The sequence below is a fragment of the Buteo buteo genome, chromosome 7 (assembly GCF_964188355.1).
Source record: "Buteo buteo chromosome 7, bButBut1.hap1.1, whole genome shotgun sequence".
Taxonomy (NCBI): Eukaryota; Metazoa; Chordata; class Aves; order Accipitriformes; family Accipitridae; genus Buteo; species Buteo buteo.
This window is the reverse complement of record NC_134177.1, coordinates 40,933,901-40,951,258: the sequence shown is the minus strand read 5'-3', so window position 1 is coordinate 40,951,258 and position 17,358 is coordinate 40,933,901. Positions and strand designations below refer to the sequence as shown.

Here is a 17,358-nt window from a genome sequence, read left to right as displayed (position 1 = left end):
TACCTCAGACCCAGGCACCGTCCACATCAGGCAGCTCACATGAGCACTCGGGAGCGTGTGTTCATCCTCACAGCAGCAGAAATAGCTACTGCTATTTAAAACTTACTTCTCTTTCCCTTCTCATTTACACAGTGCTGTCACGTGGTGGTTTCGGGGTCTTTTTTTCTTCCTCCCACAGCTCAACACAGACATCCAGTTGTGAAAACGGGGCTCGCTTCAGCGAGACAAATGGACAGCAGGGAAAATGGTCTTTCAGTTACTTCAGAAACAAGGGGGAAATACTTCTGAACACAGCCAGCTAAGCAAATCCAGAAACTTAAATTTCTTTTTGAGCCTTGCACAAGCAGGGATGGCTACAGACCTCCTCTGGGCTGTTTCACATGAACGGGTGGGTACAGAGGGAAGGAAGTCGAACTGAAATCATCTGATACCAGTTGGTCTCCCCGAGGAGACTGCAGACACTGCATAAGTGCCATCTGTTAAGGAAGTGATAATGAACGAGTTAGAACTGATGCTGTTAAGCAAAGCCTGGGATGGAGACTGGTGTCTTAATTTTCCTTCGCAGTCATGCAAAGCAAACTCAAATCACAGGGAATGTGAGGAGGGGGACTGCAGCGGCTGCAGACCAGATTCCAACAATTTCAGTGTAATATACTTTTATTGCACAACACAAACTTTATATCCACATTTGTCTTTTATGTATTTTAAATAAAAAACACAGACTATACATTACCTGAAGTGAAAAGCAAAACGTAGTAAGAAATAACACGCTACAGTACCCACAGTATTAAACATCACACATCAACTTACTTAAAATAAAACACATTTGGAGATAATTCCAAACCCTGATTGTTACCATCCAGGCTGGATTTTCAAAGGCATTACGGGTTACAATGCATAGACACATACAATTCATAATTCAGCAAAACAAAATCCATTTATAAAAGTCACAGTGAAAGTGTAGGTAAACTTACACTAAGCTTGTATAAGTAAAATGAGTAAGAACTGTTGTTCTGGAAAGCAATTTCCAGTTAGAGGACTATTCACAGAAGATAGCAGCAGAACGTAATTACCCTCTGAAATCTAGCTTATTTGCAGGAAGATAATGAAAGACTGGAGTTTTTTTTTCTTTGTTAAATTATGTTTCCATAGCACAAAACTCAGTACTATCCCGGGTCCTCTCTGCTGTGCCTGAACAACCTGAAAACATTTACAATCATTTACCTACAAATAACCAAAGAGATCGATACAACTCCAGGGTTCAGTAATACCAATTTTTACTTAAAGCCCGTGGGGTCTATAAATCGTCCAGAGTAAAGCAGTTTTTAAATGAAGACAGTGAAATAAATATCATGTCCCAGAAATTTATGATGAGTTAAGAGACCATATTTCTACATTCTTTGCTCTGAAGTCTTCTCTTACCTGTCAGGCAGCTGTGTCCCAAACTTGATGACTCTGCTTTGGCATGCAGAAAAGAAAGGTCCAATGCATAAGGAGCTGAGGCATAAAGGTCCTCAGACCTCTCTTAACAATAATGCTGAAATTCAAGTAGTCTGACCCCACGCCACCTCACCTGTCACCGCTGTATTTCCCAGTGCAATCCACAACCACTGGATTTTTCCCACCCACTTAACTTGATACATTACAATACAATGAACTTACACAGAAAATGGATGAACACAGGTGAGGTTAGCCGGGCTTCCAGACAGACTGGATCCTCTGCCTGACCTCACATGAATGGTGATGAATGTTCCTCTGCCTCATACAGCAAAAAAGTTGAAATGAAATGGAAAGAACACTCTGCAATGCAAACAATCAGTTCTGACATGAGACTTTCCCTGTTGGCACTTCCATCATCTTCCTCATCATGTCACCTGTCCCAGGTCATCTATAAACAAGAATGAGTAGTGAGAATGAAGTTGGGAGGCAAGGTTCCCAGGGGTTGCAAATGCCAAATGAAGCTAGAAAGTCACGACCTTTAATTCTATCAGTAACTATTTTTTTTAAGAAAAAAAGCAAAACAGATGAGAGATCATGCACTTATCCTTTAGCTCATAGCAAGCAATAAACAAGGCCTCAAACCCCAAAATACAGGTACTTAGCCTGAATACAAATTACTATGAAACAGATATAAGCCCTTAAAAGAAGTAAGAGTTTACATTTCTTAACAGTCTCTAGAGAAAAATAAAGCAGAAGAGTGAAATTAAAGTGATTATGCTACAAATAAGGTTTTTTGATTAATTTATTCAGGTATTTTTGCCAGTACTAAGATTTTCACTGATTCTTTAGCAACTGTCAGTCACCATATTGTCACATTAAAATAATCCCTTTAGTCTAAACCAGACTAAGTATCCACCTTGCCAACAAATTTGAGGGTGCAGCAGAGAGAAGTAAAACTTTTCCTGTACATAGAGTTATACATCTTAAAGGTTAGAGAAAAGGGCAAGGACCAAGGGGGAATCCAGTCAGAGTCATCATCTCACTGTGACTTTTCAGGCTAGACACCTCATCTCCTTATGCCTCTTACACTTCATCTAACAAATGGAGATGTGGGGGAGTGTGGATCAAGTTCTCACTAAAGTCTTCCTTCAGAGCTAGCGACGACTGTCCCTGGGGAAATACACCGCAGAACTAATTCCCTCCCACTCTCATATTTGCAAAAAAAAAGCACATGCTCAATGCACAGGATACATTTGAAACAGGCTGTATTCAGTGCTGGGGGACAGTGATCAGCAACCTCACTCAGCTTCAGATTTCACTAGGAAAACACAGATATACAGAGAACCATAAATAAAAGAAATGGCCAGCCTCTCTGCTTTCACAATACATACATTGAAACCATCTGGCTCAAAACAGATTAGGGTTTAACAATGATATCGTTTAGAACAGTTTAAAACATCAAAATCCTTCAGAGTTTGCTGGAATTTTAACAATCACTTCAGTGAAGGCCAGATGATGTGCTTATGCAAAATCAGTACATTTCTCATATGACAGTAGTCTTTGACTTTTGCCTTCAAAGACTTGTGTTAGTCAGACCCAACCCTGTGACTACTTTGTTTCACTGTTGAAGCCATAGGCATCTAAGCAGAGCAGAAGAATGGAGACTGCAGTTGTATCAGCAAGTACTGATTCTCTTAATGGACTCGTTGAGAATCAAGGAAGATTCTTGATTTTCCTGTAACTATAATAGCCTTTACTTTTTCATACACTGAAGACCTCCAAGATGAGTGATTTTACAAAATGGGGGCAGGCGATATCTAAGGCATAAGCACGCTTATCAGAAAACCAATGTTTAACTCAACCCTTAACTCTCATGCTAGTTTCAGGAAAGAGTATTCCACGACTTAACAACAAGAACAAAACCTCAAAAATATCCATATTAACAAATTCAGATATTTGCGCATATTACGTCATGAAGTGTCTCCCAGGCAGACTTCCTAAAACTTAAAAAAATTCCATCAAAAGGGGGGTAGGCAGAACTTTCTGCTGCAATAACTTACTCCTTTTGCTATTCGGATAACTAAGACCTGGAAACCCCCAAAACAAACCAAAGAACCCACACCCTCATAAATGCAGAAAGTGATCCCTCATTATAGGTTTTGGTTAAAAATCAGCTTTAAAAAAAAAAAAATCCATCAGTCTCAGAAGAAAACATGCATCATGAGGATGAAAGAGAATCTGCTAATGGCTCAAAGGCTTCCCAGATCAAAGATGCCAGCACCTTCACTTTCCTCCAAGGAGGATGGAAGTTCAGCGATGAGTATTTCAGATTACTACGTAGAGTACTGTGGTATTCAAGTTAAGAAGCCTGCACCAAGTTGAAAAGTTGTGTTAATGTTTTTTTTTAAACTCTTGAAATCAACAGTCATTAAGTGGATGCTGCACGTAAGTATCTTTTCATGTAATTTTTGAGTGTTTTATAAAAAAGAGTAGGTATCCTTCCTATTTTACAAGTGTAAAACAGATGCAGAAACATTTAATGTGTTGTGAAATTGGCCAAGTCACGTAATATGAAACCTGATAGTGAGACCTGCCTTTGCTCCCTGTTAAAAACCACTAGACAATGCACCTATAGAAGGGATGTTAAAAAGATTAGTCTTGTTATGTTTTTGTTCAGACACACAGCAACCTAAAAAAAGTAGCTAAAAATTCTAATTTTAAATAGTTATCCCTCAACTGTCCCACCATTACCCCCAGTATTCATAAAAAACAGAGTAATCACTGCAATCCAGATATGCAACCTGTGCTTTGAAAATATTTGAGACTTCTTATTCAGGGAAAAAAAAACCCAAAATGGCATGTATCCTGTCGCAGAACACGGAATAAAAAAATGTCTTCCCTTCAAATTGAGTGAGCTAAATGGACTGACATGCATTGTCCTTTTAATGATCTGTAAACATGATATTCATAGCAACATTATATTGATGACATGAGACCGCTTACTGCATGGCCAATTTGGCTACAGTGTCAGGTTGGAAACACAGGGTATTTGGGAGTGTGGGGGTGGAAAATCTAGCTATGTAGATGATAAAGTGGCAAAAAAACTAAGTAAGAGAAGCACAAAGAAATAGGTAAATATATTCTAGCAAACCTCTGCCCTAGCCAGATAAAAAGAAAAGTCCTAAAGGAAAAAAAGCATATTACATAGGCATTTAGTTTAATTAGACAATTATAAAGCATTCATGATATACAAAAACATCAATCATCTTAAACATGGATTTAGTAGATCAGCTACTCACATTTTTGTTGCAAATGCAGAATTTCAAAAATTACGCTATACGCCAAGAAAAGATTAAGTCAATAATGTTATATAAACCAGTTATTAGATTATACTCCCCTGACATCCGCCTGCACAACTCTTCTGTTTCTGTCAAAAAATGAATACATATTAGGCAATATCATCTAAATCATTGTAAACAAAGACTGTTTAGAACAAGTGTAGTCAATAACAATATTGTTAACTCGCACAAATCACAAGACAGAATGTATGTGTTTAATGAAAGCATGTTGGCTCAAATCCGTGTTTTCTTTTTCAATATTGCACTTAATGTCTGATGTCTTCTGGAGGATCTGAAGGATGAAAGCTTCAATTAAGATGCAACTGATACAGACCAAGATTTTATCTTTTTTGGTTAGGTAGTCTTCCTTACTTATTTAAGCAATAAACAGGAAAAAGTTATAAAATATCAGTGTGTGCATATTAAGAAATGGCAAACATGATCAAAACACGAATTTTGTCATCATAGCTTCTCTAGAATAACAGTGGAAAAATTCTTAAAGCCAAACCAAAAAACATACCGTTAAATCAGACTGTGTCCATTTCCACAAGTAGTGCTGAAATTCAAACCAGAGTTATGTCCCATGTAAACACATATATGGGAAGTGGCAAAAAACACCAAATAACACAGTAAAACTGCAATTGTCACTGCAGTAGCTAAATAAACTGATGCTAAAAATCCTGAACTTAAATGTCTGAAGTGTACAAGCAGCCAAAACTTTGTAAGCCTCAGCTTTAAGATCTTACACCATTACATTAGAAATTGTGGTTTGCAGTTTAAGATTCCCTGCGGGGGGGAAGCCAGCAGAGTAGCAAAGAAACCATGCAAGCTTCCTCTCATTTTAGGGAAACTTTACTAGTCTCAGTTTGACTTTTAATTTTGGGTTGTCAAACACAAGTACAATAACTTGTAACACAAAGGCCAATGTTTAGGAAAACAATTTAAACAAACTCAAAATAAGATCCAAATGCACATAATTTCCTCCTTCCCTCCATTTCAAAATTTAAGCTCTGGACTTGAAACTCAGCACTTGACAATAATCCTCTGCAAGTAAACATTTGAAAACAGATCATTAGAGCTATATGCCCCCACCTCAGAGAGACAATTTACTAAAAATTCCTAAATTAAATACATAAAAGTGTGACAATGCAAACAATTTGCCTCTTTTTTGCAAGATAATTTGATCATAAATTTCTTAGAATTATTCTAAAGATTACCTCAGGTACATAAGAATTTTGATCATTGTAATTAACACATTTCTCAAGTGTTTTGGTCAGAAGTTTAATTAAGCAATACTCTCGGATTAACTAATCTAGTGGAATGCAATACACAAACATTTACTTTCCCTCTCTCATTAAGATTATTTTGAGGCCGCTTCAGGCAGGGTGTTTTAGAAAAATCCTTGAGTTTTCTGTACTTTACAAAACAGTAATATATTTACATGTTTAAATCTACCTTTCCATTTTGGACATAGATTAATTCAAGTTCGGGATGTGGTTACTAAGAAGCGCAACAATTACCTTCTGAAAAGAATAGGATTCTGCAATGGCTGCCTCTTTCAGTGTGCAAAGAAATTTACTACCCAGATATACTGGCTTATAATTGGAGAAATATTTTAATATGAAGGTTTAAATTTTTTTTTTCCTGATATTACACCAGGAAGGGTCAATAAGAATGTTAAAAATGAGACTTAATTGTCTGAAGAAGGTGAGGTTAAGGAAGCACTTGTCTAGTATCATCATTTCTCTCTAACTCTAGAACAAAGTTTTATATTACAGAATGTAAAAACAGTCAGTAATAAAATAATATACATTAAATATTCCTCTTACTTCTGCTAATAGGAACATACATATAGGGTTTTCTCATTTACCAAAAGCCTTTGTAAATGACCTGATTCTATAGAGCTTCTTTTTTTTGTAGGTACTGTAAACATTTAGAATTTCTAAGGCTAAAAACAGGCACAAGTCTTCCATGAACAGTTATTATTCCTAAAAGCATAAGGAATATATTCCAAATCTGCTATTCCTTTTTATAACAGTGGAAATAATTGAAATATAGTATTATAATTCACAATGCAGATTCTTAATTAAAAAAGAAATATAGCTTAATTGTGACAAGAATTAATAATATATAGGGAATACTCCTTTTTTTTTTTTTTAATGATCTATTACATCAAACGTACATTTCCAGAATCTCTGTGCTGGGTGTTACTCAATTTTATAAAGTGGTAAGTTTAAGTAGTGACTAAAACATTTCTAAGTGGGTAAAAGTCAACCACGTTATGTCAGCATTATTAGCACCCCGGCTTTATAATAATGCAGGTGAGATCTGCAATATCCATTTCGCAGACTATGATACTAAAGCCACATAGTAGGTGGCACCTTTTAAAAGATGTTAGATGCTCCTCTCCATAATTTCCATGAGGTGATTTTGTTTTGTGCCTCGTTAAGGTACCTGAGCCAACAGTCTTGTTTCAGGCTGGTTTTTCAAGATTTCAGAGGTTTTTCAACCTCTGCAACAGGTTCCCTTTCGCTGAGTAGCTAAGCGTTAGCCAACATTCAGCAGACTGATTCCAATATATGTTAGCAGCAATGCATTTCCAGAGACACGTTGCAAAAATATTAAAAGCAATTGTCATCTAGAAGTCCTTTTATCCCCCGCACCGTTCTGGACAAAATAACTCACCACCAAGTAATCTTGAATTCATAGATAGGACGCTTGCAGTAATAGTGATTTATCAGGTGTTTATCACACACACCAATACACTGATGATCCACAGTTATCCCTCTATCAGACAGGTCTGTCACAATACAGTGCAGAAGATCATATACATCAGCCACAGCCTCCCAGGGGCCAAAAGATACATCTACTTCGCAATGATGTTCAAATAGCTTTGTCTCACTTTCACTCCTTTCAAAACGTAAAGAATTGAAATGTGGGCATTCATAGGGAGTGATGGGCATCTCTTCTTTGAAGACACAGACCTTCAATTTTGCAAATCTTGCTTTTCTTTGCATAGCTCTAAGCTTTGCTATTTCAATTATCCGTTCCAAATGATCTAAAAAAACCAAACATAAATGTTGAAAATGACAATGAAGCACCTAGTAAAAGAAAACAAATGCAATTATTTCATGTGAAATGTATTACTGCAGTGTTTCACAAGTTATTCTTAACGTACTATTAGCAGCAACAGGAAGCTGCATGTAGCTAGATATATAGTAATCAAATCAATTTCAGTTATCTTATGAACTTAGTGTCTTTACTATACGCCCAAGTTTATTCAGTTGTAGGTCCTAACAGAACCAATGCAGAGGCGAGAAACCTTCTCGTTTAATAAGCCTTGCACGTTATGGCCTAGATCTTGCTCCCTTTTAAGGCAGCATAAAAATCCGCATCCTTGGATGCAGCAGGAACAAATCTGACGTGGAGACCTCAAAGATCTAAAGAGCATGAAAAGTACATAATAAACTTCTCAAATACAATGGAATTAGTTTGAAAGCTGAAAGCAGACCTGAAAGCACCATGTATACTACTTGAATCACACTAGAAGAAACAGTCAATACTACTTTGTTTATTTACCTTTGTAATATGGCATTAGGCCCAGGAAAGCTTGTCTAACTTTTTCTCCTTTAAGAGGCTGGATATCCTCTAGATTGTCTAGCAATGGTCCTATGGAATAATACTGAGCTTCCTTGTAAACTGACCTCACTCGTTCTCTGGGTGGCAGGTCACCAGATCGTAGAAAGTTAAGTATGTCTCTAAAAAAAGGGCAAAAATAGTATTAAGTAACATGTTTCTGCCAAAACTGTTGCAGGTGGGAAAGCAGAAGAAACGCTGGATATTCATTGTTTATTATACTAAGATAGAAATCCTTACGCTTAGACAGTAACTGAAATAAGTGTGAGTCATATTTCCAACATATGTTTTTAAAAGCATTTGCCACATTCAAGTTTCCAAGTCATCATTTCACATTTTGCCTGTTAATGTCAAAAGTCACTCAAAACCCCCCATATTTTAAACAAAAAGTTGAAGGTGGAGTAACCACTTAAAATAGAAGAGGACACAGTATTTCATGGGAAAGAGATTGTAGTCAGTGTATTTCAAATTTAGGTCTGTGACAAAATAATCTTCTCCATTTTCCTGGAGAGTCATATGCACGGACATTTTATCTCGCACAGAACCAGGGTTCTAGCTGAATGGATGGTACATTTGCAAAGGACGTGTTCTCTTCACACAATCAGGGCCATATACACTTGTAGTATATGTAACAATAGAGAGAGAGAGAACATTTCCTTGAAGTTCTGAAACACTGCTAAGCTACAAGAATTTTAGCAGGAAAAGAAATCAGTTCAAAAGCATTAACCAACAAAACTATTATTGACCATATCAAATAAAACAAACATTACTGCAATCCTCATTAGAATGTCAACAAATACAGCACGTGCTAACTTGGCTCTCTGTTGCAGCTATATTTTGATTTGATTTCAGACTGTTAACATCACAAATAAATTGATTTTCCAATAAAGCAGCAGGCACTTCCAAATTGCCAAATGTAAAGAAACAATTATTTTCCAATAAATATAGTGGCTTAATCTATTTCTGTCCCAGATTACGGTACAATCCAAATGTGCTTTGAAAGTAATTCAATCCTTCTGTGTTGAAGAGATTAAGGAAATGTCTACATAGAAGAAACAAGAAATACAAGTTAAATTGCAAAGTGTGCTTTGGGCAAAGACCTGAACCCATGAATATTAACCCAGGAATACTGCTTCCCTTTTCGAGCAATCTCACACCAATTCAAACAGAATATTAGTAAGATCATGGTTAATTTCATTAAAAATAAAACAAAAGCTGAACACATAAGAAGGAATCCTGAAAGTGAATGAATATGGCACTACGAGCAAAAATAATTAAAAAAAAAAATTCCTTGAAGCTTGTGCTTTTTTATCAGTTACATTATATCCTGTTAAACAATTAAAACATCATACTTTCAACTGTTTAAGAAACCTGGATGCGTTCCTTCCATTCCTTTTTTATCATAAATATTGTAATACCAATTTAAAAAGTGGCGTACAAAAAAGCTTCCTATGAAAAGCAATGCCAAATACATACTTTTTTAAAACATCAAAACACCTTGATGCCTTGAACGGAGATACTCTAGACAAGACAATGCCCGAATTCAAAACATTACTTGTTTTTCTTTTCCCAATTTAAAACTTAAGCCCTTAAGAATAAAACAAGTAGTTTTGTAATTGCAGTATACTCTTCTCTTGAGATGTTTTGAAGGCATGGATGCCAGCAAGTCACATTTACACAAACATGATTTAACTACAAGGAAAAAAAAAAGTAAAAAATTATTTTTCTTTAAAAATAATTTTCTTCAGTAACAACTTTTAAAGTGTACTATTGAGAACACTGTACGTACCCAAAGTAGGTTCCATCTCTGTCAATAAAGTATCTGCCTTCAGCATCTGTTGGAATATAGTGTCTTCCACTGAACATAGCCGCCAACATTGTGTCCTCATAACGTCTCAGTGTTGACAGTCTTGTTGTAAAATACATGCCTCCTACGTTGAGTGGAACAACTTCTGGAAACTGCAAAATCCATCACATCATCAGAAATGAGCCTCTAGTCCTTTGCAGACATGTTCAGGCCAAAAGGGTTACAACTTCTAGAAGATATGATACAATCTTTGCCACAGTGACATAACCTGGTCTGACAAATGCTTCTTTCCTGACATGTTGCCACAAAACAGTGAGGTTCAAGGGTTAACAACTTGAATACTTTGGCTGGCTTCTGGGTATAATCAGTGAATGTTTTCATTTTAGTTGGAAATCTGAAACAGCAGTAATCACTCAGCTTTAATACCAGATATTCATTAAAAGCACGAAAGCCTGCTCTTGGCTCTTCCGGGGAAAGAAAAAACAAAACAAAACCCCCTCCACATGGATACCCACACACAGACAGCCACAAAAAGGTAGGAAATCTCAGGCCAACCTTGGGATTTGCACTCAGTTGCTACTCTACTGGTTCCTTTACACTACTATACTATACTATACACTGAAAAAAACAGTGATTCTGTATTTACATTAGGTTTACAGCAGGCGTAAAATCTTAGTATCACACCTTAAGATGCCTCAGTACTAGAATAAACACTTAGTTATTTGTTAAGTGCAAACATGGATGGCAATTCTGAGTAATGCTGCCAAGCTACTGAAGTAAAATTCAAGAGACTTGGTTTTATTCAATCATTTAGCTACTAATGGAAACTGAACTGGATATCCATAAATAGTCCAACAAAGAATGCCTGAATTCTTTGGCACCTAAGCAGTACGTGCTGCAATAACCGGACCTTATCAAGATAAGCAGTACCAGAGAGCTCTTACCTGCTGAGGCAGCAGAGGTAGTGCTTGTCCTGCCTGGGTTGCAGTAGGAGTGGCTGGCTCTTGGAAATCATCCTCTGCATCTGAGCTCGACATGGCATCATCCGGGTTTCCACTCACTTTGTTCTGCCCCGTAACTACCACCATCCCTCTGGCTCTTCTAAGCAGGTCTGCTGGGTAGGCAGCCGTGGCAGTGCTAAATGGGAAACAAGACCCAAATTACTTAGGCGCTCTCCCCACCAGCTGCAGATCACGTGGCAGGCAGGGCACGTCGCTCCCCAGCTTTACACTGATAATTTACAATGGCATTGCTATTACTGGGCAATGAATCACAGCAAGGATGACTATTGCGCTGAGAAACAAACTCTGACAGGGCTGCCTCTGCAGGAATGCAGTTTGCAGAGCTGTACCAAGGTCCTACAGTCACAGAGCCCCTGCCAGTGGCTGGGTAAGAGACCGGCGTCCATTGGCTGCGTGGTGCAGTGTGCGATTGGCTCCGCCACGCTTTTGCAGCAAAATGTCATTTGCTGGGTGAATTTGGGTGGCCGCTGTTCCACCCCGTCCATCGCAATAGGCCATCTGCAGAAGCACGTCCTGAAATGCATGTTCTCATTGGCCGTGTGCGCTGTGCAACACCCGGACTCCTGCTCCCAACCAAGCTCCCAGTCTATCACCTTCAGCTGCAAAAGCGGATCAGACCCTGCTATGCACAATGACAGGCACTGTAAAGGCGATCTGTTCAGTTCTAGCATTTCCTGTGCAATGAGAACACCAAGTTTTCTAACCAGAGAAAACAGACAAATCTGATACGCATGCATTTAACTCCCTATGTTATACTGTGCGTTTACTGCTAATTATCAATTTCCTTTCCTGCACAGAAAAAAATGCATAGCAACACCAACTATGATGCTTTCACAGTCCACCTTCAACCAGAGGATGGGACAAACTAACAATAAGCTGCATTATAAAAATAATAATTGGAAGAGAAGAATAGGATAGACTAGAAACCCTGCTGTTCTCTTTACACTGCATTATGTAAAAAGTACCTCTGTTTACAGGATTGCTGTGGTGTCTCCAGTGGCATCACGACATCCTAAAAAAGACATTATACTCCTAGAGGCTTTACCTAGCTCTCTAACCCTGCAAGCTCCTTCTCTCAAATCACTGTAAAACATAAAAAGAGAAGGAATATTTGCACAAACACATCTGGTACTTTTATTTATTGACTAAATAAATGTTTCATAAAGGTTGCTTCCAATCAAAATCAACAAGCAGAAATGACATAAAATTTTAATATCCATGATTAATTAGTCTGCCTTACTAATTCTGCTAATACAATCATTATGCACATCATCAGGCTGTCTGTAGATCTTAGCTCTTAAAGGAAACGCTGCAAGTTCAAAGTTAACCCAGACAGAACTGGGATGCTCCTGCTCAAATCAGATACTCTTTAGAGAGCTAATCAGATCAAAACCTCCACATTCCGTGGGAGTGCACATAGCCTTCTTTCACCAAAATTTGGAAGTGAATTCCAGAACCTGTTTAACACCCTAATAAACCTAGATAAGTAGGTACCGTGAAGTTTCAAAAATTTCTTTTTAAACTGCAACTTGTCAAGAGGTTTGTCTCAGCTCAAGATACCTACAGTTGAAAAGATGGACTTCACAACCATTTTTCCACCACAGTACAATGCATAGGCAGATAAATAAGGATGGAAAGGCTTCTCAATGTCCACACCCTATTAACAATTTTAATATTTGTCCTGAAACAACATTTATTTTGATATCATCAACTATCAAAACAAGTCAACTATGCCTCACAGATAAAGAACATATACAATATGAATGAAAGATTATTTTGGTAGCGATGCCTTTAAGGAGGTAAACAAATTATCATCAAGAAACAGCTTGCAGAAGCTTAATTTATAAGATGCATAGTCAAAATTGAGTGTGAGCCTGTACTTACTATGAATGTATTATTTACAATGCTGTTACCTGACACCAGTGCTTTGACTGCTGTATTTCCAGTTCTCTTAAGACTATTCAAAAGAACTCAAGACTGACCAAAAATGTGATCTTTAACTGTCTACATTTTTCAAGAATGTCCCATAGATTTCACATAAATGGAGTGTACTCTGAATAAACAAAATTCAGCTCCATTAAGTATACTGGAATCATGGACCACAGAATGTGTTTTGGGTAAGTTCATTCATTTGGCACTGTACCAAAAAGGTCCTCTTTCCCAACAGAAGTAGAGTTTTGAGAAAAAGGAATTCTTCTTCCTCTTCCATAATCCTTCTTCAACATGACTCCAAGGTTTAGAAAAAAAAACATGAGAGAGCATACATTAATTATGTTACGCTCATGAGTAATAACCTTCTTTGCCATTGGAACATTCACACAAAACAATCTCCTAAAGAGTGAGGTTTAGCATATGAGATCTCAGCCCATAATTAGTCCAGATTTCAAGAATGAGATTAGTGGCAGTAAAATTAAGCGATTGATCACTGACAAGTTTAGCCTGTTTTCTGACGTTCATTAAGTTAAGTGAAGTTCCTCTCTAGGTTTGCTTCACCTCCTGTTCATCCACAGACACAGAGTAGTGAAACAGCAGTATGCTGACTGGAACAGGGAGTCTTCCTAAAAGAAAAACAAGCTAATCACTGGCCAGTTTTCTGACATACACTCTTCTGCATTCTGGTTCTCTGGCATTTCAGTTCTCTTCATTTCACGAGGAATATGCATCCAACTGAACATCCTCTTCTTGCCACTTAAAGCATGCACAATAATTTACTATGCACAAAAATATTTCTTTGTTAAATCTCTCATTAAAGTTGCAGGGTTTGTTTTGTTTATTGAACTAAGTAAATGCATCCATTTCACTTTCAAATACGTCTAGGACCATATCAACAGGAAATTAATGAGAAAACATCATCAATAAACAAAATTATTACTAAATCAAATATTAACTGAACTATACGTCAGCACCATCCAACTCTACCAGAAATACCTCCTTCCAGTTCACAAGCTACCTATCATTTAAATGACAGATATTACTTCCCAGACCTTTGTTATCCACAGCTCAAATAGTGTCTCAGTACACGCACCAGAGAAAGCTTACTAAATGAACCGGACCGGCAAGTTTTGCTTCATTCCCCAGGGAATGATAGCAACCCTAGAGCTGCATCAAGTTTTACTTGATGCTAACATTCAAAAAAGCTTTTTGAGGCTCTGCTGTTCCCTCAACTTTTCCGTACCAGTTTAAACTTTCCCTTCAATACCTTCTGAGGTTACACTGGTGTTGGCGAAGTTACATACCTATAAAAAAAGCGACATAATGATTACACAGTCAAAGTCTTTTTCATCAAGGTACTGATGTATGAATCCATCATAGGAGGCCTACACAAAATGTTATTCAAAGCTAACTCATTGGAACGTGCTTGTTTTGGGGAGATACCAACCAGAGTGTTAGGAAGGCTCCCCCTTTTTCCAGAGACACTGGGTCCCTTGTGAGGACATGGAATGAGACATGACTTAGTGGTCTCTCCATAGCATTCTTCAAGAGACTCGTATGATCAATGGTTGTGTGAACAAAGCCGGAAAAGACACGACATCCAGTTAATTCTAATTAATCTGCGTCAGAATAGCAAACAAACATCCTGAAAAAGGGCAGGGATCCCTGAGCTGCTGTAAACTGTATTATACATTTGACTGTAAAACTCTGGACACACTCAACATCTCTAGTCATTAGCAAAAAGATAACACAGAGTATGATGAAGGGATACCATAACTTCACTTTCGCATCAGAGAACAAAGACACACTGTATAGGAAGATATGATGGGACGCTTCCTCACCAGTGACCTTTTTGGGTAGGAACAGGACAGCAGGGAGGCCTAACTGGAGGCTGCCAAATGACCAGCAGATAAAGGCTACTTACTCAGGCTGTACTCACAGGTTGCAGCAACTGCTGCCTTACACAGAGCTTCACAGCACAGACAAGCTTTTATGAACTTGAAGCAGCCTTCCAGTTCCAACACCGTCAGGTGCAGAGGCATCATACTGTTGTGGGTGGATGGGGCAGCACAGACCCAAGCCAGCTCAGAAACTGAGCCAGACGTGTGGGTAAGCCAGGTGTCCAGCAAATTAAGTATTAAGGACTTACAACTGTGGCTTAGCTCCTTACTAGGTCCTTCTCAACAGCCTAAACGTTAACGCAGCTCACCAGAAAGCGCCTGCAGACGCGGGAGTTGACTTTCTGTGGTGTGACCGGCCCAGGCCGAGGTCCTGCCGCGACCCGACCCGGCGGCCCCAGGGAAGGCAGCAGCTCCCCGTTTGCCTCAGCGATCACTGGAAACTGCCGTTCTCCCAGCGCTTCACCGACACCCTCCCGTTCCCAGGGCCCGGCCCGGGCAGCGCCTCAGCCCGGCGCCGCGGGGGTGTTTTCCCGCCCCTCACCTGACAGGCGCCTCCCGCGCTGCCGGTGGTCGGTTAACGGTTCCGCCGCCGCGCCCCCGGCCGCGCTCATGCCCCCTGCCGGGCCGCGGGGGAACCACCTGCCGCCGCCTCTTCCGCGCCCAGCCCGGCGCCGCGCCGCGCCGCCCGCCCGCCGCCACATCTGCCGAAGGAGGGAGAAGGGTCGTCACGGCGGCGCGGCCGCCTACTTCTCCGTCCGCCTCCCGGCACCCGCCGCCCGGGAGAGGAGCGGGCCCGCCCGCCCTCACCTGCCGCCCGCCCCCGGCGGCTCCGGAGGGGGGAGCGAGAGCGGCCGCCGCGCCCCGGCGTCACGTAGGGCCCATCCGGGTCCCGCGCGGGCGGGGCCGGGGACCGGGACTGTCCCCACACAGGGGGGCGGCGGGAGCCTCTCCCCCCCGCGCCGCTCACACAGCCGCGGCTGGGTCTTGGTTTGGGGTTTTTTTTCCTCAATTTCTGCTCATCTGTGAGGGGAAATGCCTCATAACTCATCAATTAATTACCCTTCCGTTAGGGAAACGCTTGTGCCGGCGCCTCGCTCTCCCTCCTCCACCGGGGGCGGGCAGCCGGCCGGGGCCGGACGGTCCCTGCCGCCCCAGGCAGCGGCGGCTCCGGCCTGAGGAACCGCCGGTGTCAGAGGGAGAGCGGCCGGCGGGTTCCAGGGAGAAAGCGAGGGGCAGCAGTTCCCGGTGTTGGCACTAGGGGAGGCTCCGGGTTTACTTTTGCAAAAACAACTGTAAACTGGGTAAATCTGTACCAAACTGTAAAATTAACTTATTTGCTGAAGGTACTTAAACGTCGTTCATTTGCTGTTGGTTTTACAAATACACGTTAGCGATCTCAAAATGGAGGTGCAACAACAAAAGGAACAGGAAAACCAAAACTGTTTCAAATCTTAAGAGGCAGAAGTTGTGGAAACAAGCATTTGAGTAAGAACTCTGCTCTTAAAATGGGTGGAGAAGGCTGAGGCTGCCTTCAGTATGCCAAGAACCACTGAGGTAAGTAGAAAATGAGACACAAAAACCATCCCAAAAACCCCTTACTTGAATAATCATGTTCTACATTGACTGACAGATGCTCAAAGCTTTAGGATACAAGTTTCAGAGCAGGAGTTTTCAGAAGCAGTTTCACCCCAGCAGCACCTGTCTGAACACAATTGCTTTTGAGGACCAAATTCAACAGGCTAAAAATTACCTACTTTTTAAAGTTACCTACTTTTTCCTGCAGTAAACAAATATCACATTACTCTTTTATAGCTCTCAGTCAGTAGGATAGATACTCTACTTTTTCCTCATTGCCCAGCTATTAAAAGCGAACAAAATGCATTCAATTGCAAATCTTAAGAGACCCAAGCCCAGGGCATTAGATCATGTCTTCTTAGTAATACGTCAGTACCCTGAATTATTTAAATCTTAACTCTGAGGCAAACACATTCATTTAAATTAAAAAAAAATAAATTCACATTTAAAGCATTTATTTTGAAAAATAAAATACAAAAGATCATTGAATTATAATTGTACATGTAATTTATCAACTTTTTTTTAAATAAAAGATATTTAACAATTTCCACATGTGAATAAAAACAAACAACTGTTCCACCAAAAATCTTTTAGGACAAGCACAGACCACTCTTTTGAAAGCTTCATACATTTGAAACCAAACTGCTACAGGAAAAGCAAAAAATCTTTGAAGATGGAGTTTTGTAATTAAGACAGAATAACAATTT

General features: G+C 39.6%; 1 protein-coding gene across 4 annotated transcripts; it reads right to left on the bottom strand.

Annotated features, from left to right (window-relative positions):
- Nucleotides 1-216: 216 nt before the first annotated feature.
- On the bottom strand, nucleotides 217-15,955 carry KCTD7 (potassium channel tetramerization domain containing 7). Of its 4 annotated transcripts, none has more exons than XM_075032619.1 (7): nucleotides 15,884-15,955; nucleotides 15,618-15,777; nucleotides 11,166-11,358; nucleotides 10,204-10,373; nucleotides 8,358-8,536; nucleotides 7,464-7,836; nucleotides 217-5,334 (listed from the first exon to the last, which is right to left on the bottom strand). In XM_075032619.1, exons 3-7 carry the CDS (start codon nucleotides 11,307-11,309, stop codon nucleotides 5,301-5,303), a joined length of 900 nt encoding a protein of 299 aa, XP_074888720.1. In that variant the 5' UTR covers nucleotides 11,310-11,358; nucleotides 15,618-15,777; nucleotides 15,884-15,955; the 3' UTR covers nucleotides 217-5,300. The 4 variants fall into 4 exon arrangements, with proteins under 4 accessions (XP_074888720.1, XP_074888717.1, XP_074888718.1 ...); XM_075032616.1 differs by lacking the exon at nucleotides 15,884-15,955 and having other exon boundaries at nucleotides 217-4,867; nucleotides 5,299-5,334; nucleotides 15,618-15,822; XM_075032617.1 differs by lacking the exon at nucleotides 15,884-15,955 and having other exon boundaries at nucleotides 217-5,822; nucleotides 15,618-15,822.
- Nucleotides 15,956-17,358: the final 1,403 nt, after the last annotated feature.